Here is a 21,516-nt window from a genome sequence, read left to right as displayed (position 1 = left end):
TGGAGAGAGAGATAATAGAGAGTTTTCCAGGATTCATTAAATTCATCAAAGACTAGCCATTTCAGATAAAATGAAATGCTGCCTGCAGAGGAAACTCATATTGTCAGGGAGCCAAAAGTCTCCAGATGTTAGGGAACTGCAAGTTTTGAGATTAAACATGTAAATTCAGTTTTTCAATTGTGAAGGTACTGACTCTGAAAATAAAAGACATTAGATAAACTGGCCATATAAGTATTGATTTACAGGTCTTGATTTTCTTCCCCATAGTTTATGTTTTTAAAGAGGAATGGAATGTATGATTAGACTTGGAATAACACATTTTGTGGGAGACTTACCAGAATGATTTTAAAAAAACGAATAATAAGGGAGAAAGAGTATTTGGAAGTGAAGTTTATAGGAGGAAAAATTCTCTCAATGAAGTTATAAAATGGTACTCTATGAAAGACAACTGATACGACATAGAAGGTTGAACTTGCAAGGAGAGATCAGACATTTACTTTTGTGCCCCCTGTATTTCATCTTTCTTTGAACCAGGTAAGTGCTTGTATCAGTGAGGATTAGAGTAAGCTACATATAACAGGAAAAAACCAAGACAGGACTTTATTTCTCATTTACATAAAATAAGTCTGGAGGTAGTCAGCTGCTGGTTTATGAGACAACTCTACAAAGTTGTTATATGCTCAGATTTGTCCATATCTCTGATTTACTATCCTTAGTTTATCCTTTGACTTCATTGCCCAAAATGGCTGCTGGAGCACCAGCCATTTCATCTATATTCCAAGCAGCAAAATAAAGAATGAGAAGAAAAGTTGCTCCATTTTGCAGATGTCTTGTAGTAATGCCCACATAAAATTTGAGTAAAACATATTCTCTTGGCCACACCTAGATGCAAGAGATAGTAGAAAATGTAATCATTTAGCTGGGTGCCATGTGCCAAACTAAAAAAAAAAGGCAAAGATGTTGGGAAACAATTCTCAGCTTTTGCCATAGAACTCCATATAGAATAAAGATAAATTAAGGAAAGAGAGAATAAGTACATTTCAGGAGGGAAAAAAAGTAGTAAATATGTTGAGGAAAATAAGTATGTGATTAGAGCTGGGCGTGGTAGCTCACATCTATAATCCCAGCACTTTGGGAGGCAGAGGTAGGAGGGCTGCTTGAGCTCAGGAGTTTGAGACCAGCCTGGGCAACACGGTGAGACCTTGTCTCTACGAAAAATTAGCCAGGCATGTTAGTGAATGCCTGTAGTCCCAGCTACTTGGGAGACTGAGGCAAGAGGATCACTGGAGACAGGAGGTCGACGCTAGAGTAAGCTGTGATTTCTACTGCACTCCAGCCTGGGCAAAAGAGCAACACTCTTTAACCATTGTTTACTGAAATCACATAACATGCTAAACACTATGCTAGATGCTTTATACACATCATCGCATGTCATAAACAACACAGCACCGAGGTGGTAGATACAATTAACCTGATTTTACAACTAAGAAAACTCAACCTTAGAGAGGTTGGGCAACTTGCTGAAGGTTACACACCTACTAGATAGAAAAGCCATGATGTAAACCCAGTTCTACTTGATTCCAAAGTGTATTTTTCAAAAATTCTCTTCATATAACAGGGTTGGAGAACAATCTAAAATAAAAATAAAGTAATATAAAATAAAAGAAAATAAAAATAAAGTAAAAATGATTTAAAATTAAATCAAAGAAAAATCCTCAGTGTGGTCCATGTAGCGGCAGCCTTGGAATTACTTGGAAGCTGTTGAAAAAGCAGACTCCCCACCCCCACCCCAAACTACTAAATTTGAACCTGATTTAACCAAGACCCCAAGGTTAGTAGTAAGCCCATTATAATTGGAGAAATATCACTCTCTACCACCCTACTATAAATATATCAGATCTCACGGATAATAAAACCCCAAATTTAGTCTTAGGGACTAAGTTGCAGTGTGAGTTTCTATAATAACAATAATTCCTCGTATGTCATTAGCAAATAGGGGAATGATTTCCAAACAGTATGGAAGTCACCTTGACTCAGCTGTGACTTTTTTCCCCAGCACATTAATTTTTTGATCCCATCAAGTCCACGTAAAACAAATTAACACAGCTGAGCATCTAGCCACAGAGAACAAAGCACGGTACATGGTGCTCATTCACTTCAAGTTAGCTTTTGGCTCACTTTATCTCCATGTTGTGTCTTTGAACTGCTTACTGCAGCAAGCACTTAATTTCTGCATTTGACTCTCTTTTCTCATAACTCAGCAACTTCTTCCTCTTCTTATACCCCTTCCACCAAGCACTTTCACCTTCTTTGTAGTAAAAGTACTATATTTGCTATATTATTTCCTTGATTGGTGGCAATTTAACATGTCTTTAATAATTCTTATTAGGATTGTTGGCACTTTTGTTAGTTGCATTGGTTTTAAGAAATCTATCTCAATCCTATTTTTCCTTAGTTTTCCCAGTAATTTTTCCAATCAATTTTGCAGAACGAAAGGAACAATGTATATTGTATTAAAACAAAAATGTCTGCATTCTGGAATGGCGAAAGGATTTCAGAATAAACACTAACCTTCTGCTTTTAGAAAGCACCCATTATTTTTTATTTCTTTTTTTCTCTGTTTTTGAAGTTGAGGTCTGCTACATTGCCCAGGCTGGATTTGAACTCCTGGGCTCAAGCCATCCTCCCGAGTAGCTGGGACTACAGGTGCACACTACCATATCCAGCTAGCACCCATTATTCTCAAAGATGCGGCACAATTATGGAAGATATGATGGGCTTTAAAATAGAGGAAATGCATCAAACTACTCACTGAGAAAAATTCCCAGATAAGAGTTAAAAATGCTCCCAGCATTGAAATATTATCATAATGAAATTTTCTGAGAAAAGTCCAAGTGATTAACACAGACCTTGACCCAGCTTCTGCCTCTGAGGCTGCCCCTGGTCTCCACTTCAGTTCTTGACAAACTCACATTTCCATTTGGCACAGAGACTACCCCCTATTATCCCTGGGCTCACTCCTGGGCCCTGGTGATTTTCCATTGCTGATACATACCTGCCTGAGCAGACCCCTAGCCCAGCCATAACAGGGATGCTTGCAGCTGCTCTCTGGAGTCCTGCCTCAAACCCCAAACCTCAACTCAAACGTTAAAACTCAAACCTCAGCTTCTGCTTGAAGTTGAGGATGTGACTGTGAATGAAATCTATGTTTTCTAAGGCTTACAAAACTCTTTCTCTCTGTTTCTCCCTCTCTCTCCTTTTCTCTCTCTCACACACGCACACACTATTACCACTAATTTAATTAATATCTAGTGAATTAAGAATTGTTGTTTCAAATAATAACATTTTGTCCTTAATTCCTCCACATCTCATATAATGCTTATGTCTGATTATGACATTTCTTCCTTGAATTTTGTCCTTAAAATGCATTCCCTTTTTGATCAAAACCCCTTGTAAGGATAGACAAGATACTGTTGGCACTAGAAGAAAAGCCAGAGTCTACAATTTTTTAGTCACTTTCAGTCCATTTTTCTTTGCTTGGCCCAAAATATTAAAGAGGCTATTCAGTCTTTCTGAACTTTTCTTTGATCACCTTTAGAAACCTCATGTAACAAATATTTTATACCTTGATTTTTATTTAAATAAAAAACTTTTTAAAATCTAGTGTGCCACATGTTTAATACCCATACTCCCAAACATCGAAATATCTATTTTCTTGTCTTATTCTTCTCTTCATCTAACTCCTCCTACTTACTATTTTATATATTTATTTATATATATATATATATATTTTTTTTTTTTTTTTTTGAGACAGAGTCTCACTCTGTCGCCAGGCTGGAGTGCATGACCTTGGCTCACTGTAACCTCCACCTCCCAGGTTCAAGCAATTCTCCTGCCTCAGCCTCCCAAGTAGCTGGGACTACAGGCACACGCCACCATGCCCAGCTAATTTTTGTATTTTTAGTAGAGACGGGGTTTCACCATGTTGGTCAGGATGGTCTCGATCTCTTGACCTTGTGATCCACCTACCTCGGCCTCCCAAAGTGCTGGGATTCTATAATTATTTTAATGTTATAGAGAATCCTGTTTTAAAAGTTTGCCAGTTCAGAGGAACAAGTCTACAATAGTATAGGTAAATCTTAAACGAATCTGCTACTGTAAGTTCTTTCGTCTTTTTCTATAACAGTATTTTTTCTTTTTCTTTTTCTTTTTTTTTTTTGGTATAACAGTTTTTATCTCACAAAAAAACTCTCAGTTGTGTGTGTGTGGGTGGGGGTGTCATCATAAAATAACATGATGTAGACAGAACACAGCTGTTTTTATAGATATACTCAAGACAGTGACAACACCCAGTTTCTCAGACAGTGATTTCCCCAAATCATACAAGTCATCAACTGAGTAATCAGAAAAGGAAAGCATACCATTTACAACTGAAGAAAGACAAAATCTGTAATTGAAATCTGTCCTCTCATGGTTTTAGTCAAACAGATTCACAATTACTAATTTTGACAAATGCACATTCCAGGGAGAAGAGATACCGCAGCTAACTCCTGCAATACGAAATTTAACTTGACATTTTAATACAAGGAGATTGATGAGTATGTTGATAAGTGGAGACTCCAAGCCAGAATAAAACATACACCTTGTTCAAAAGAATCAAATCCGGCCGTTTAGGGGATTAGGACTGGATGTGAAGAAACTATATCAAAATCTACAAATGGGAAGGTGGGCTCAGAGTTGAGAGCTCTGAGTAAGAATAAATAGTTCAAGAGAAAAGAAATGTAGTACTTTGAGAGGTAACTTGGGGTAGGAGAACAGCATGTAAGAGAGAGATGGAGAGAGAGGAGAGAGAGAAGACAGAGAGAGAGAGAGAGACAGAATAATTTTCAAATGTAGACATGAAACAGGATATAGTTAGAATGGGGCATTTAGAGTATCCTGGTGTTTACTGATGTTCTTATAAATTGAATATCTGATAAATATTTCCTATACCTTGCTGGATATCTTATTACTCAGAAAGCAGAAAAAACTAGAGTAATAGCTGCCATTTGTTAACTACTCAGTTCCAAACACTATACTAAGCACTTTGTGTATGTGATCCAATTGAATTATTTCAACCATCATGACAAGTATTATCCTCATTTTATAAATAAAGAAATCAAAGCTCAGACATTAATTGTACATGTTAAAACAGCTGGGAGGTAGAAGAGAAGAATTTGAACCCAAAACCCATGTTCATAACCATCCCCCAAAAGTGAAAAAAGAAAGTCATAAGAAAAAAGTAAGCCTGTTGATTTAAATATTAGAATCAGACTTGCTGCTAGAAATGAGGAAAAGAGAATTGTTTTTATTCAAATACAGAGGAAAAACATATGGTTCCACGAACAAAAACTCTAAAAGCTCATGTAATATAAGAGAGACAGGAAGTACCAATGCATATTCACCTGGCCATCGTTTGAAGCTAAGATTGATTTAAACTGAAATTTAATATGAACAACAACATCTTCACCATGCAACATGGTTGTGTGATTCTTAACCTGACAGGAGACTTTTCCCACATGATTAGTTTTGAGGTCATTTAGCAGCTGATACACTTAAATTATTTTGAAGTGAAGGATTAAATTGTTCACTGACAGAAATCTAATTTCTGTTGCAAGGAGTTTAATTGTCAATGAGCGTGTACTTTTTTTTTTCTTGAGATGATGCAACAACTGCCACTGTTGAGTTTGCTTAAAGCCACACCAGCAGGAAGGATTTAAGTGCTTTGAGCGCCTAATCTATATTGGTCGAGGGAAAGCATGTTTAAAATGTTAAAAGTGCTTGTACCCTTTCACTCTCCAGCTTGGGATTTTAACAACTAGCCTTAATGCCAACTTCTTAAAGTCTCCATTAAAAAACACACCAAAAGAACCTAACATACTCGGCTAACTAAAACAGGAATTCACTTGATGAAGCTTTGAGCTCTGGCCAGTATGGCCACTTAGCTAATGGATTCCAGCCAGTGAGACTAACCTTGCCCAAACCCCAAAACAGTTGACCCACTGTGAGTGGAGCACAAGACTGTCCACTTTCTTATCCACTCCCTATAGCAGCATAAGAAGGGTAAAAGTGAGTTGTTCTGTGTGTCATTAAAACCCCGGAAGTGTCCAGAAGTAGTGGTTGCTGACAATGAGGAGTATATGGACTTAAATGTCTGCTTTTCCTGTGTTTTACTTTAAAATGAAAATACATTCAGAAACTGGACACAAAATTTCTTTTTAAAAAACGTTTTTATTATTATGGATTCATAATAGTTGTACACAATTATAAGGTACATCTAACATTTCAATACAAGCATACAATGTGTGACAAATCAGTCCAGAAGTAGTGGTTGCTGACAGTGAAGAATATATAGATTTAAATGTTTGTTTTTCTTGTGTGTTTTACTTTAAAATGAAAATACATTCAGAAACTGGACACAAAATTTCTTTTTAAAAAACGTTTTTATTATTATGGATTCATAATAGTTGTACATAATTATAAGGTACATCTGATATTTCAATACAAGCATACAATGTGTAACAAATCATGGTAATTGAGGTATCCAACACCTCAAGTATTTATCATTTCTTTGTGTTAGAAACATTCCAATTCCACTCTTTTAGTTATTTTGAAATACACAGTAAATTATTAACTATAGTTTCCCTATTGTGCTACCAAACACTAGATTTTATTTCTTCTAATTGTATTTTTGTACCAAATCTGAGGAGGCAGATTTTGTACTCATCTGCCCCCTCCCCACTACCGTTCCCAGGCTCTGGTAACCATCATTCTACCTTCTATCTCCATGAGTTCTTTTTTTTTTTTTTTTAAGCTACCACATACTAGTGTGAACGTTCACACTAATGTCTTTCTGTGCCTGGTTTATTTCACTTAATGTCTTCCAGGTCTATCCATGTGGCAGCAAATGAAAGGACTTTTTTTCTTTTTTGTGGCTGAAAAATATTATCTTACCTATATGTACCACATTTTCTTTACCCATCTATCCACTGATAGACACGTTGATTCCATATCTTGACAATTGTGAATCTTGCTGCCATAAATGTGAGAGAGAAGATACCACTCTGATGTACTAATTTCCTTTTTTTTTTTTTTTTTTTGTATTTATGCGGGAGTGGGATTGCTGGCTCATATAGTGGCTCTATATTTAGGTTTTTGAGGAATCTCCATACTGGTTCTTCACAGTGCTGTACATTCCTACCAACAGTGTACAAGTGTTCCTCTTTCTCCACATCTTTATCAGCATTCATTATTGCCTATCTTTTGATAAAAGCCATTTCAACTAGGATGAGATTATACTTCATCTCAGTTTTGATTTGCATTTCTCTGATGATTAGTGATGTTAAGCATTTTTTTCATATACCTGTTGGACATTTGTATGTCTTTTTTGAGAACTACCCATTCAGGTCTTTTGCTCATTTTTTAATTGGATTATTTTCCTATATTGATTGAGCTCCTTATATATTCTGGCTACTAATCCTGTGATAGATGAGTAGTTTGCAAGTATTTTCTCCCACTTGATGGGTTGTCTCTTCACTTTGTTGTTTGCTTTGCAGAAGGTTCTTAACTTGGCATACCATTTGCCAATTTTTGCTTTGCTTGCCTATGCTTTTAAGGTCTTACTAAGAAATATTTGGTTCTGAAGCATTTCCCTAACGTTTTCTTCCAGTAGTTTGAAATCTTAGATTCCAGTCTTTAAGCCATTTTGTTTTGATTTTTTTAATACGGCAAAATATAGTGATCTAGTTTCATTCTTCTACATATAATTATCTGGTTTTTCCAGAACAATTTTTGGAAGAGACTGTCCTATTCCCAATGTATGTTCTTGGCAGCTTTGTCAGAAATTAGTTGACTGTATATGTATTGATTTATTTATAGGTCCTCTCTTCTGTTCCATTAGTCTATGTATCTGTTTTAATGCCAGCACCATGCTGTTTTGTTTACTATAACTTTGTAGTATAATTTGAAGTCAGGTAATGTGATGCCTTCAGTTTTATTCTTTTGCTTAGGATTTCTTTGGCTATTCTGGGTCTTATTGTGGTTCCATATAAATTTCAGGATTTTTTTCCTCTTTCTGTGAAGAATGTCATTGATATTTTGATAGGGATTACATTGAATCTGTAGATTGCTCTGGGTAGTATGGGAATTGTAACAATATTGATTCTTCCAATCCATGAACATGGAATATATTTCCATTTTTTGTGTGTCCTCTTCAATTTCTTTCATCACTGGAAAGATCTCTACAATAAAAACAAAAGTAAATTTCTTACAAGTAAGTCTTTTAAGATAAGAAATTTTAAGATTCCTCCCAAGCTATACTGAAAATTTCCAAAGAGCAGGTATTATCTCTGTTATATTATTCACTATATCCAGAGCCCAAAGTATAGCAAACAGAAGGCCCTCTATAATATAGGTCGACTGAACAAATGAACCTCTATATTTTACAGAGTTAGTTTGAGGTTTTTATGTTATCTCATCCGTATAGAGCCATAAAATGAATTTTTTGGTGGGGGCACACAAAATTGCACCACAACAGCTTTTTTCTTTAAAACAAGCACAAGAATAAAGCTAAACGCAAATATTCGCCGCACTGGAAAGGACTCCGCGTGCGCTATCCCGCGCTATTGGCTAACACCGCAACTCTCAAAGACCCTGTCGCAAGATAATCACCTTTGCGCTTGCTCAGTTGCGGACTCCATAGAGGGCGGGTTCCAAAGAAAAGGAAATAGTCACTGCGCCTGCGCCGCTCCTTCTGGGGGCTTAGGCTGGCTGCGCAGGCGCACAGGTACCATTTTGACCGTAAACATCCTGCCGATTTGAACCGAGGATTTGGGCGGCAGGAAGAGCCGCGGCGTAACGGCAGCCATCTTGTTTGTTTGAGTGAATCGGAAAGGAGGCGCCGGCTGTGGCGGCGGCGGGAGCTGCTCCGAAGCTACACCTCGCTAGGGCTTCCCCCCTTTCCCCGCCCCCTCCCCCGACCCTTTTCCCCTCCCCGGGCCACCCAGCCAGCCCAACTCCCAGCGGAGAGCAAGGTAAGAGACTCGGCCGACCCCTTCTTTTCCTCCAGCTCCCTCCCCCCACCCTTTCCCCGCCGCGCTGCCGTCGGGGAGCCGGACTCCTGGGGGCGGGAGAGCGAGGGAGAAGGCGGCCCTCGCCGCGCCCCCGCTTGCTGCCACCGTCCCGGCGCCCAAGCGGCGGCGACACCCGCCCAGCCCCCTTCGCCCCGGGCCCGCCCTCGGCCCGGACCCATGCAGCTTGGGCCCGCATCATCGCTTGTTCGGTAACAAATGGTTCTGATCCATTCTGAGATCTACAAAGGCTGTTACTCTGCGGGTCCATCTCACGTCTCCCAGGAGGCCGGGGAAACCCTGGGCTGCGGAGGGAGGGGAGGAGGTTTGAACAAGCCCGCTCTGGGGACCGGGCCGCCTACTCCGCGGGTAAAAATGGCTGTCTGGGAGGAGGCGGTGGCGGGCCCGGCGCCCGCGGTGCCAGCCCCGGGAGCAGCAACCTTCCGCCAAACTCGGGTGCGGGGCTCAAGAACGTGCGGACCTGGTGGGGCGGGGGGAGGTCGGTGGGTGCCTCTCAGCCAGTGACTGCTGCTGCCCCCCTCTTTTAAAAAGATAATTGTTACGTTGGGAATGCTAAATATTGCCCCGACCAGTAGAAAAAGCGACGGAGGGAAGTTGCTTCTTATTCCAAGGATATTTGCATAATTGGTTTTCCCTTCAACTTTTCCAATCATTCTTTAAAGTGATTAAGGATATCGGGTGTTGTAGAGACTCTCTGGGGAAGTGTGTGTTTCTGATAAATGCTTGATGCCGTTTTCGTCGCTGAAAAAGGCTTTTTGCGAATGATCCGCTCTGATAGTGTGGGGTGACACTGTCGGGTTGTGCTGCCAGACTTAGCGGCCTTCTTCAAATTTGTAAGAGGGAAACGTTGGGGATTTACTTGGTCACTCTGATTTGTTAGTGTCTTCAACGTGGAAAAAAAAGCGTTTGTGTGAAGGGTTTCTGGGAAAGGCTTGTGTTTATCGGCTTCTTTTTGCAAGGGAAAGTTAATGTTTGCTGTCATTATACTGGTTAGAAGAGTAATTGGTTTTCAGGCAAAAATTTCTATTTTCTTAAATTGGGTGTAAATGCCAGCGGGCTGTGCGAGTCTGTAGGATTTTGGAGACCGGCAGGAGAAGGTTTCTGAAATCATGAAGTCATTAAATACCTTTGTTAATGTCGGAAGCAACTAATTATTTTTGGAAAGGCGTTGATGAGGACATACGCCGTATCTAATCTTCAAATAAGTTAACAGTTTGTATAGTTGAGGTGACAGCAGTGCATAACTAATAGACATAGTGCTTTTTATACACAAGTCGGGATTACAAAAGAGAATTTCTGGTGAATTATTATTTTGTGAAACATACAAATTCTGAGAAACTGTCTTTTACGTTTGGTACAGAATGGAAATTTTCTAATTCTTGAGGAATAAAGGCTGTACTTTTAGTATAAATGTCATACCAGAGTTGTTAGGTATGATTATACTAGCTGGTTAATGTTTTGCTGCAAGATTGTCTTCAGAGTTACTCTGCATCAGCTGTGGCACTATGTTAGGTGTGCCCTTGTATTTAATTTTCATAATCTTTTTTGGTGAGTATTATCCCACTTTGTAGTTGAGAAATAACTTATTCACCGTTACAGAACATCTAAGAAAAGAGGGAGCTGAATTTGAACCTACAGCTGTCTGATTGTAAAACCTTTAGTCAAAGGATGTTAGAACCAAAATGGAGTTCTAGTGTGCAGGGTTAGAAATACCTTCTGAGATCCTTCCCACCACTCCCCTGCAGAGGTAGCTCCATTCTGATCTGAGTTAGGTATTGATGTTGTCAAAGGTTAGGTAAATCACCAGATTTCAACCTTTCGGGTTTTTATAGTGGGGAAACTGAACTGCATAAAGGTTAGGCAGCTTAACCTGCTAGTTAATGACAATAGCAGGATTATGTCTTCTGAAATAGTTTTTACTTTGAATAGGTGGTCTACGTGTATGTCCCGAATTAAAATATATGTGTGTGTGCATATATATATATATCAAACAGTACAAAAAGGTAGGCCTCGCTTGCCCAGCATACCTACTTTCCAGAGATAACCAGTATCACCAGTTTCGTGTGTACATCACAGATATTTTAGGCTTATTCAAAAACTAAATATATAGAGAAAGAGCATTCTTTTTTAAAACTCCGACTTTTCTGCACTTAACCTGGAGATTTTCCATGTTAGCCCAAATGTTGTATTCTTGTTTAAAGCTGTGCTGTACAATCGTCCCTTGATATTAAAGGGGAATTGGTTCCAGGACCAAAACCACGAATTCCAAAGTCCCTTATATGAAATAGTGCAGTATTTGCATATAACCTACTCACATCCCATATACTTCAAATCATCTCTATTTATAATATTACAATTTAAATGCTATGTTAATAGTTAATATAGTTGTTATAGTTTTTTATTTGTATTATTTTTTGTCTCCTCCCCTCCTCCCCAACAATTTTTGATCCTGGGTTGGTTTAGTCCATGGATGCAGAAGCCATGGATAAGGAGGACGGACTGTATTCCGTTGTTTGGATATATTAATTTATCATATCATTTATTGATGGCCAAGTAGGTTATTTCGAATGTTCTATTCTGCTCTGGCAAGGCAGCATAGTGTTGTACTTAGAAGTGTGGATTCTGAAGTTCAAGTTCCACTTCCATTAAATACTAGTGACATTTACTTATCTTCATCTGTTTTCTCCATTTGTAAAATGGGCCAGTATTTACTTCTGTAGGACAGTCATGAAGAGGTTGGATACATAAAACATGTAGTGCTTTAGTAAGTTTTTTTGGGGTTTTTTGATGTTTGGATTTTTGGTTTTGTCTTTAGTAATATGCATCTCCAAGTCTATCTTTTGGTTACTGAAAATGCAATTTTTGGCTAGAAAGTGTAAGTGAAATTTTTATAAAATGTTGTCGTATTGTCCTTCAGAGAGGACAGTACCAATTTACACAACCACTGTCCTGCCATGCTTTCTAATGTGTGAAATTTTGGTAATGACTGATACTATCCTAGAAGCATGAGCCTTAGTTTGATTCTTTGAAACAGTCTTAAATTGCCATTTTTTGCATTCTTGAATATGTTCTAAAATAGCAGTCTTTCTGCTGTTTCACATCAGACTTTAATTTTTTAGGATCAATTGAAAAAAAATGCTGCTTTAGAAAAAAATGATTCTCAAATCATGAAATGCTAAGTTATGCTCTGGTATCAAATGCAGATTTTCTGCACAGGGTTTTCATAAAGGATTTAGCAGAATATAGAATCTTCAAAACCTGAAGAGATTAATCGCCTTTTTAAAAGATTGGATAAAGTTTGGTATTATCAAGGGAAAAAAAATTGGCTTAAAAGGGAATTATAATTACACTTTCTCCTTATTCAGATACATACCAGGAGTCGATCCACCACTGCTCCTTTGGCTTCCTTTAGCTATTAGAGTGATTTCCTCTTGCTAATTGTTTTCCACATTAATTTTAGCATCGCTCTGCCTTCCTTAGCCCCATCCTATGCCAAACAGACATCTATTTAGGAATCTCTGCCTCTGCATAGCTGGGATATTTTAGGCACGGTGCTCCGACCAGCAGCTGAAGTGCTGGCCATGAGCTACTGACACCTGTTGAAAAATACCAGTAGTTTTAATTTTTAAAACGTCTAAAATTTTTTACATATGTCAATTATGAGATCACTTGGTGGATCTTATTTACTTATTCATTAAGCACATATTTAGTAATTGTCGTGCAGCAGATAGTATTCTAGAAGCTTAATATTAGGGAGTTTTTTGTTTAGGGTACAGTTGCTTGCTTCTGTAGTGAAACCTGGGGCTTGTCCTGTACAACAGCGATTATATTTCTCAGAAAACGCTGCCATGTTGGATTTCTATGAAGTTCTCTAGAATTTATAACACAGTAGGAGCAGCTTAAGTTTTGTTAGAACATTTTAAGAGTTGAAGTAGGCACTGATTTGAAACATAGGAGGCTCTCTTCCAGTATGGGAAGCGTGTTTTAATCAGTAAAATACTAAATGGCAAATAAAGCACCTTTTAGGTGTTATTAGTTAATGCTCGTACGTTAAGAATATTTTGTCTGAGTTCTTAGTATAGAGCATAGTATTTCTTCTTTCTTTTCTTTTCTTTTTTTTTTTTTCCCCCCAATAAAAAGAGAGTCTTGCTATATTGACCAGGGTGGTCTGGCACTCCTGCCCCTCAAGCAGTCCTCTTACCTTGGCCTCCCAAAGTGCTGGGATGACAGGCGTGAGCCACCACGCCTAGCCAATTTCTTCCTTCCTTAACTCCAAATTTAGGAGGAAGAGTTTACAATATTAGACAGTTGACAAAGCCTGTTTGTTTTTCTTTTGAGAGAAAATTTTTTTGGTATGAATTAATAATCCTTTGGGAACATTAGATTGAGAGAATGAGAATTTCAAGGCTCTTTGCTGTTAAGTGATGGAAATGGAGATAAAGCAAACCTGACTGCAGTAGTCTTACACCACAGCCCCCCACCCTCCCAAATATTTTTGACATGTAAGAAATCTGTTGCCTATGATATGCTTAACTAAAATATATTTTCTCTACATCATTGGAAAGAATTGGCACATTTTTAATTGAAAGTACAGTAAGCAAAATTATGATTTTAAGATTTACAGACTCTGACAACATGAAAAACAGTTACTCTGTGTCTTTTAGAAAAAAGCTAATTCAAAAGAGATTTTAGTCCCACCTGTGGTGTAAGAGATCCAGCTTCTCTGTCTTTGCCAGCATTTGATGTTGCCGCTATTTTTTAATTTAGCTCTTTATTAAGTGTGTGGTGGTAACGTTTTTGGCCTTAATTGGTATTTCTCAAATGCCTAGGATGATTGAACGTCTCATATTCTTATTTGTCATCAGTAAACTTTTTCTGTGAAATTTCTCTTCTTTGGCTCACTCTTTTTTTTCTTTTTAGACAGTCTTGCTATGTCACCCAGACTGGAATGCAGTGTCGCTTTCTCAGCTCACTGCAACCTCCACAGCCTGAGTTCAAGCAATTCTCCTGCTTCAGCCACCTGAGTAGCTGGGGTTATGGGTGCATGCCACCACATGTGGCTAATTTCTGTGTTTTTTAGTAGAGGTGGGGTTTTGCCAGATTGCCCTGACTGGTCTTGAACTCCTGGCCTCAAGTGATCTGCCTGTCTTGGCCTGCCAAAGTGCTGGGATTACAGGCATGAGCCAGCATGCTTGCCTCTTTGCTTACTTTCTAATTGGATTTTTTTTTCTTTTTACCCCTGAAGTTTTGAGAATTCTTTACATATTCTATATCTGAGTTCTAGTCAGATGTGTGGTTTGCAAATATTTTTTCCCTAGTCTATAGTTTGTCTTTGCATTTCTCTCGTAGAGCAAAAGTTTAATTTGATAAAGGCGAGTTTATTGAGCAAGAACTTTTCTTTCATGGGTTGTGTTTTTGGTGTTGTGTCAAAATTTTTACCAAGCTTTAGATACTGAAGGTTCCCCCTGCCATTTTTTAAAAGTTTTGTCTGTTTTGAATTTTTATATAATGTGTGAGATTTAGGTGGAGGGTTTTTTTCTTGCCGTTTTTGTTTTGTTGGGGGTACATGCGTGTGTGTGTGTGCATGCGTGCATGTTTTCTGGCCTTCAGATCGTATTTAATCACTTCAGCACCGTTTGTTGAAAAATCTATCATTTCTCCATTAGATAGCTTTTGCATCTTCGTAAAAAAAAAGAATCAATTGAACTTAGTTGTGCGGGCTATTTCTGGGTTCTCTGTTCTGTTCCATTGACTGTGTTTCCTCTGCCAATACCAATCTTGAGTATTATAGCTATGCAGTAAGTCTTGAAATCAAATAGACTAATTTTTCTCACTTTTTAAAAAAATAGTGTTAGCTTTTTTAGTTTATTTTCTTTTCCATATAAATTTGATGATCTTGTCTATAAATGTAAAAAAAACTCACTTATTTTAATAACTGTATTACAATTTCTTTAAAAACTAAACAAATATGATACTTGTCAACAGTCACACTTCGGGACAGTTGTCCTAGAGAAATGAAAACTTAACGTTCACCAAAAATATGTACATGAATATTTATAGCAGCTTTATTTGTAATAGCCAAAAACTGGGAAACAACTAAATGTCCTTCAGTAGGTGAATGTCCAAGCATATGGTGGTATATGCATCTCATGAAATGCTGTCCAACAGTTAAAGGGAATATACTATTGATAAATATAATAGCTTGGATCACAGAAGCATTGTGCTAGATCCAAAAAGCCATTTCAAAAAGTCACATAGTATATGATTCATTTATATAACTTTCTCAAAACAACAAAATTAAGTCCAGTGTGGTGACTCACATCTGTAGTTCCAACTACTTGAGAGGCTAAGGCAGGAGGATTGCTTGAGCCTAGGAGTTCAAGGCTGCAGTGAGCTATGATCGCATCACTACACTCCAGCCTGGGAGACAAAATGAGACCCCATCTCTTAAAAGAAAAACAGTGACAAAATTAGAAACGTAGAATTAGAAATTAGAAATGGTGCTTGTCAAGACTTACGAATGGCAGGAAGAGAGGGATGAATGTGAAGAGTTTTATAGTGATGGAATAACTATGTATCTTTTTGCAGTAGTGATTATACAAATCTGCACGTGATAAACTGTTATAAAAGTCTATAGATATATTGAACCAATGTCAGTGCCCTGGTTTTGATACTATATTGTGGTTAAGATGTCACCATTGGGAGAAACTAGGTAAAGTACACAGGACCTACTGTCTGTATAACTCCCTGTGACTATTTCAAATTAAAATTTTAAAGTGCTTTTTATGTATTGTACATGTACTTGATTTTGTTTCTGTAAAGCAAGGCATGTATCGTTTTCTAGTAGTGGACATTTTAGAAAAAAATTAAAACAATAGATTTGTTTTAAATCTGGAAATTCATGCAGCTAATATACTCTTCTGAACTGGGATTTTCAGGCTGCCTTTCTTAATACATTAGAGTGCTGAAGGAAAGTAAAATGTCAGTAACATATTTGTGATTCCAAGACTTTCAGTCGTAAGATAAATCTTCTGCTGTACCGTTGTCCCTGATTTCATATTTGAATTATAAGTAGACAAATGCTTTAAGTTCTTGAGTTAAGAAAACTATATATATAATTCTTTACCTTTTTTGAACCTCGATTTTTCTAAACTACCCACCTGTAAAATGGGGCCAGCCCACCTGCTTAGCTTTGTTTGGTGGAATGTGAAATGCTTAGTACAGTACTTTTCGTGTAGTAGCAGTTTTACAGATAATTTATCCCAGAATCACGATTTTTAATGGGATTCTAAAAATGGAAATTTCCACAGATTGATACCTGTATCTGAGTATCTTTCTTTATAGATTTTCTTTTCTTGCCATGAAAAATATATTCTCTAACTTCTGGCCAGTAAACAGACTATTTCTACTGTCAGTCATGATAGAAATGAAACAAGGCATGAAAGCAATTTGACTCTTGGCCCTTTTACTTTTAGCTCTTAGTATTTTGGGGTCTGTTTTTTTTTCTTCTCTCAAAATACAATAGATTTGTTTTAAATCTGTTGTTTTTAAAATACATATTAAACATTTACTCAAGCCTTTTATAGTTTTTATATTAGTGAAGAAAAATTTTAGATTTCTTATGTCTTGATAAGTATTTCAATTGTCACATGATATTTACATTAACTGTTTTTCCCCTTAGGTTTTCTTCTATTTTCATAGCCAACCAGAACAATGTTCTACGCACATTTTGTTCTCAGTAAAAGAGGGCCGCTGGCCAAAATTTGGCTAGCGGCCCATTGGGATAAGAAGCTAACCAAAGCCCATGTGTTTGAGTGTAATTTAGAGAGCAGCGTGGAGAGTATCATCTCACCAAAGGTATGTTTGATGTTGACATTTTTATTCACTTTGTTGATTTTTTATTGATATGTGAAAATAGAACTTCTGAAAGTTTTTTAGGTAGGTGCATTGGAGGGCAAGGAAAATCCTTCGAAGTTTTTCTTTATTATGTGAAGTCCTTATCACCTCTAGATACATTTGATATGATTACGGTATGATTCTCTTTTTCTTTAAAAAACTCTCTATATGCACTGATATTTTGATTTGCCTGTTTTTAATGGCAAATAAGCATCAGTCAGGGCAGTGCCCAAATATTGTTTACTGACCTGTTTCTTAGGGGAGCTTTTATTTGAGACCCTGACTCAAAAAAAAAAAAAAAAAAAAAAAAAGAGGTGGAAGTCCTGTAAATGCATATTACTTAGTTAAATAAGCTAATCTAAAAAGGCTATATATTATGTGATTGCAGCTGTAGGACATTCTGGAAAAGCCAAAACTATACAAATGAGATGGTAAAAAGATGGGAGGTTGGGGAGAGAATGGAGCGTTGAGTAGGCAGAGCACAGACGATTATTTTTAGAGCAGTAAACTGTTTTACTACTGGTTAACAAATGTCATTTACATTTGTCCAAACTTGCAGAATGTATAACACTAAGTGTGAACCCTATTGTGAACTAGGGACTTTTGGTAATGATGTGTTATAAGTTTATCAATTTTAATAAATGCCACACTGATGAGAGGTGTCAATTGTGGGTAAGATTATCTGTGGGTGAGGAAGGGGGTGTGTATGAGAAATCTGTGCCTTTTCCTAAGTTTTGCTTTATTTCCTGGATGCAGCCTTCTAACAATCGTTATGGTAGTTTTTATGTATATACACAAAGAAAACTTGTGTACATGTACACAGGAAAGCCTAGAAGGCATACCAAAAGATTATTACAGATTTCTGTAGGTGGTAGGATTACAGGTTGTTTTGTTTTCTTTTTAAAGACTAGCCATTTAGTAAACATTTCTTGTTAAATGTTTGTTCACACCCTTAAGTGTTTCTTAAGATTTATTTTTAGCATTATAATTGATAGGCCAATTGATGTACATGTTTTTGAGATTTCTGATAAATACTAACAGTTTGTTCTGGTGAGATTGTATCAGTTTGCAGTGCTGGTCAAATTGTATGAGAACATTGGTATTTTCCTTTTTTTAATAGTTATGCTTGCTGGGATAAGTTAATGGAAAAGGTAGAAATCGTACTCTTTTCTGGAAAGTATATGTGTGGCTAATCTTTAACATCCGTAAGCAAGTATCGAGTGTTCAGCTTAAAAGGATAACAGATTTTTTCATGATATGTACCGAGTACTTTGTGCCCCTTTAGGGACACTACAAAAGAGTATGAGACAATCTGATAACATACACACGAACAGCCACAAAGGAAAGCAGACAGTTCAGGAATAATGTAAAAGATTGTAATGTGTTTATGAGAGAAAGTGATTTCTCTTACTTCAAATTTTTTAAACCATTTCTGACTGAGCTTTTATCTATTTGGTAACAAGATGTAAAGATATTTCCACAGAGTGAACTGGCCTGAAATTTCTATTGTTTGCTTTGGTGTGCAGTTCGTGTTATGAAAATGTTGGTTTAGTTGTTTAGCATAAGTGTCACACGTGGCTCATTTGCAACTGCGAGCTTGCATACTCTTTTTCTCTTCTCTCTTCCACTCACCCATTGGAAGAGCCACGGGCCCCCTTTGCAGAGCCTTCCCAGAATATATAGCCTGAAATCTTTATTATATTTATGTTTACACTTTAACACACCCTGGCTCAAAAACATATGCCATACGTCATTTTACCTACTGCTAGGCTAAACTCTGAACCAGACTAATCCAGAAAGAAAACTTTTGCCCAAACACCACTTTTTGAAAGTTGCTAGTGCTAGATAAGGTAATAGTTAGCAGAGGTTTTTTCCCTCCTCCGTTCTTAGGTGAAGGTTCAGTCAATATTAATTTTGAATTTTATAGCACCACATAACAGATTCTGTTTTTCCATTAGGAGCAACATTTTAATTTGAATTTTTTTTTAAATTGGGGATTCATCATCTGATACATTCTGAATCTGATCACAAATTTGGTATAATTTCAGATGTCTAAAAATGTATGGCCATAGACATCATCCTTTATGCTGTAAGTCACATAAAATGCTCATAAATACAGAACCTGAGTGTCATAAGCAGGGTCCTAGAGTGCTATAGAGAATACACATAAAATTTAAAATACAATATTTTCTTTTACAAATAGCAATAAACTAAGCATAATTGAAACATGAAGCAAATGTTTAAAAGCTTTTTTTGTTACCTTAGAACTTGTTACGTAGTATGGCATGGTTTTGGAAAGTATCTGGGGATGTTTGAGTTCATATTGCCTTGTTCTTTCAGTAAATTTTACTTATGGCTAGAGTAATTTTGAATACTTGTGTTTAGATGGAGTCTTGTCTCATTATTTTATCAACTACTGCTTTTCCACCTACTGTATCTCATATTAATGTTGATCAAGATCTGCCTTGAAAAAAGGTTGGGAGTATATTTTCTGGTGAAAAGCTATGGCTACTATTGTTCTTTATCAATTAGTATGCTTTCCAAACTTTGTTTTTAAATCAGTATGCTTTCCAATTAATGAAAACTTAGTAAAACGTAACTTAATAAGGGAAATAACAGAATTAACTAAAATTTTGGAAACGGAGATCTGAGATTGGTTCAGCAGCTTGATTATGTCATCCAAGGATTCTCCATCCTTAGTGTGTTGACTTCTTGTCCTCATACTTTAGCATTGTGGTTTACAGGGTGACTGCATGAAGCACCAAGCAAGCCCTACCTATTCACAAAGCAGGAAAGAGGAAAGGAAGAGAGAGACGTTGTTCTTTTTGGGGGGAAATCTTTCTCGGAAACTCTCTGGCATACTTCACCTATTACTCAATTGACTGTTTCATGCCCACTCATGAACAGGTATTAGTAGAGAAGAATGAGACATCTGTCAATGTGCGGGACATTTGCTTCTCAAACAAAATCAGAATTGACTTAGCCAGCAAGAAACAATGGCTCTGGTCTGGCAACCAAAAGTGTTACGTGCTCCTTAATGTGCTAATGACGCAATTCATGGAATGGTTTAGCGCTTGCTTCCTAGCTTCCTTCATGTTTGTGTTAATTCATGAATTACCACTCACTGTGTCTTTTCAGGATATTCAGTATTCAGGGAATTTATAGATAAGGACAGTGAGAAATGTACGTGATTATAAGGCAACTTTAAAGGAAAAAGATAAAAAAATAAAGACTATAAATAGCACAAAATGCAGGTTTTGAAATATGATTAATGTTTTATTCATAGGTGAAAATGGCATTACGGACATCAGGACATCTCTTACTGGGAGTAGTTCGAATCTATCACAGGAAAGCCAAATACCTTCTTGCAGACTGTAATGAAGCATTCATTAAGATAAAGATGGCTTTTCGGCCAGGTATTGTTGAACTTTTTTTTTTTTTACTTTGAAGTTTCTCTTGTTTTTTTGTGTTACTTAGCTAAACACATTTTCTAAATCTACTTGCTTTATTGTAATTGCAATACAAGGAACCCTTCAAAGATAGTGCAAGGCTTGGGGAGGCAGTGCTTCAAGGGAGGAAACCTACTTGCATCTCTTCTCCCTGTGAGGTAATGGAGCTCACCCCCTTTTTTGTTCTTCCTTTGGAGGTGCCTTTTTAATACTTTTTTCAACAGCTTACATAGACTGAGTCATCAAGAGGTTGAAATGTTGAAAACTAATTGTTATGTAATGATTTTTTAAGATATAGCTCAGAAAAGACAATTTTAGGATTTTAAACTTTTTTTCCTAAGTAAATATTCTTTGTAGTTTTTTGTTATTTTGTTTTAGGTAATGATCGGTTATAAAACTGGAGTCTGCCAACCACACCACCATCTAAGTAGATAATTAATATTTAAATTCACGTATCTTTCTATAATTTTTAAAAGCATTGATGAAATTTTTATTCTAATGAAAATAATGTGTATAGTAGAAACACCTTAAACAGTTTCTTCTGAGGATATATCATTCTAGTACTTCAGTTTATGTCAATATTTGAACAGTAAAATGTTTGAGATGTAAGATTTTATTTAAAAGTAAAATATTTAGGAAAAGACTACAATACTTAACATGTGACCAATAAGCACATTTTATCTAAATAACATGCTTTTTGTCTTTCAAAGTAAGGCATATTTATTATAGACAAATTGAAAAATATAAAGAAAATTAAAATTGTGTAATTCTTTCTCTAAAATAACCAGCTCCTGTTAACATTTAAGGTACTCTTTTGCAGTCATTCTTTTTCCGCTCTCATAAATATCATGTTTAATTAGGAAACTATTACTGGTTATTTGTTGATATGTCCGTTTAAACATTTATGAGCTTAATGCATAATTAGTGCTTTGACTTTCTCCTAAAGCAAGGAATACGATTTATGAGCATGGAAAAAGAGAAGTACTTGTGCTTCAAGGTATTTTGCATATGTTATCAACATTTCTATTAGAATATAAACTTAA

General features: G+C 36.8%; 1 protein-coding gene and 1 long non-coding RNA gene across 3 annotated transcripts in view; one reads left to right on the top strand and one right to left on the bottom strand.

The window, feature by feature from the left end:
- Positions 1-7,115: 7,115 nt before the first annotated feature.
- On the bottom strand, positions 7,116-8,959 carry LOC140712240 (uncharacterized). The gene is made up of 2 exons (XR_012093743.1): positions 8,710-8,959; positions 7,116-8,279 (listed from the first exon to the last, which is right to left on the bottom strand). It is a non-coding gene; the product is annotated as an uncharacterized lncRNA (long non-coding RNA).
- Positions 8,960-8,965: 6 nt separating this feature from the next.
- The window catches only part of RAD21 (RAD21 cohesin complex component), a 28,926-nt gene continuing 16,375 nt past the window's right edge, over positions 8,966-21,516 (top strand). The window contains exons 1-3 of one of the 2 annotated variants that reach the window (XM_008001409.3): positions 8,966-9,071; positions 16,810-16,985; positions 20,311-20,440. In XM_008001409.3, the coding sequence (XP_007999600.1) occupies positions 16,842-16,985; positions 20,311-20,440 (274 nt within the window). In that variant the 5' untranslated portion in view covers positions 8,966-9,071; positions 16,810-16,841. Of the gene's footprint in view, positions 9,072-9,269; positions 9,320-16,809; positions 16,986-20,310; positions 20,441-21,516 lie in introns of those variants that run through there. The other variant, XM_038000195.2, reaches the window with a different exon arrangement.

The sequence above is a fragment of the Chlorocebus sabaeus genome, chromosome 8, assembly GCF_047675955.1.
Source record: "Chlorocebus sabaeus isolate Y175 chromosome 8, mChlSab1.0.hap1, whole genome shotgun sequence".
Taxonomy (NCBI): Eukaryota; Metazoa; Chordata; class Mammalia; order Primates; family Cercopithecidae; genus Chlorocebus; species Chlorocebus sabaeus.
This window is presented reverse-complemented; position numbering and strand designations above follow the sequence as displayed.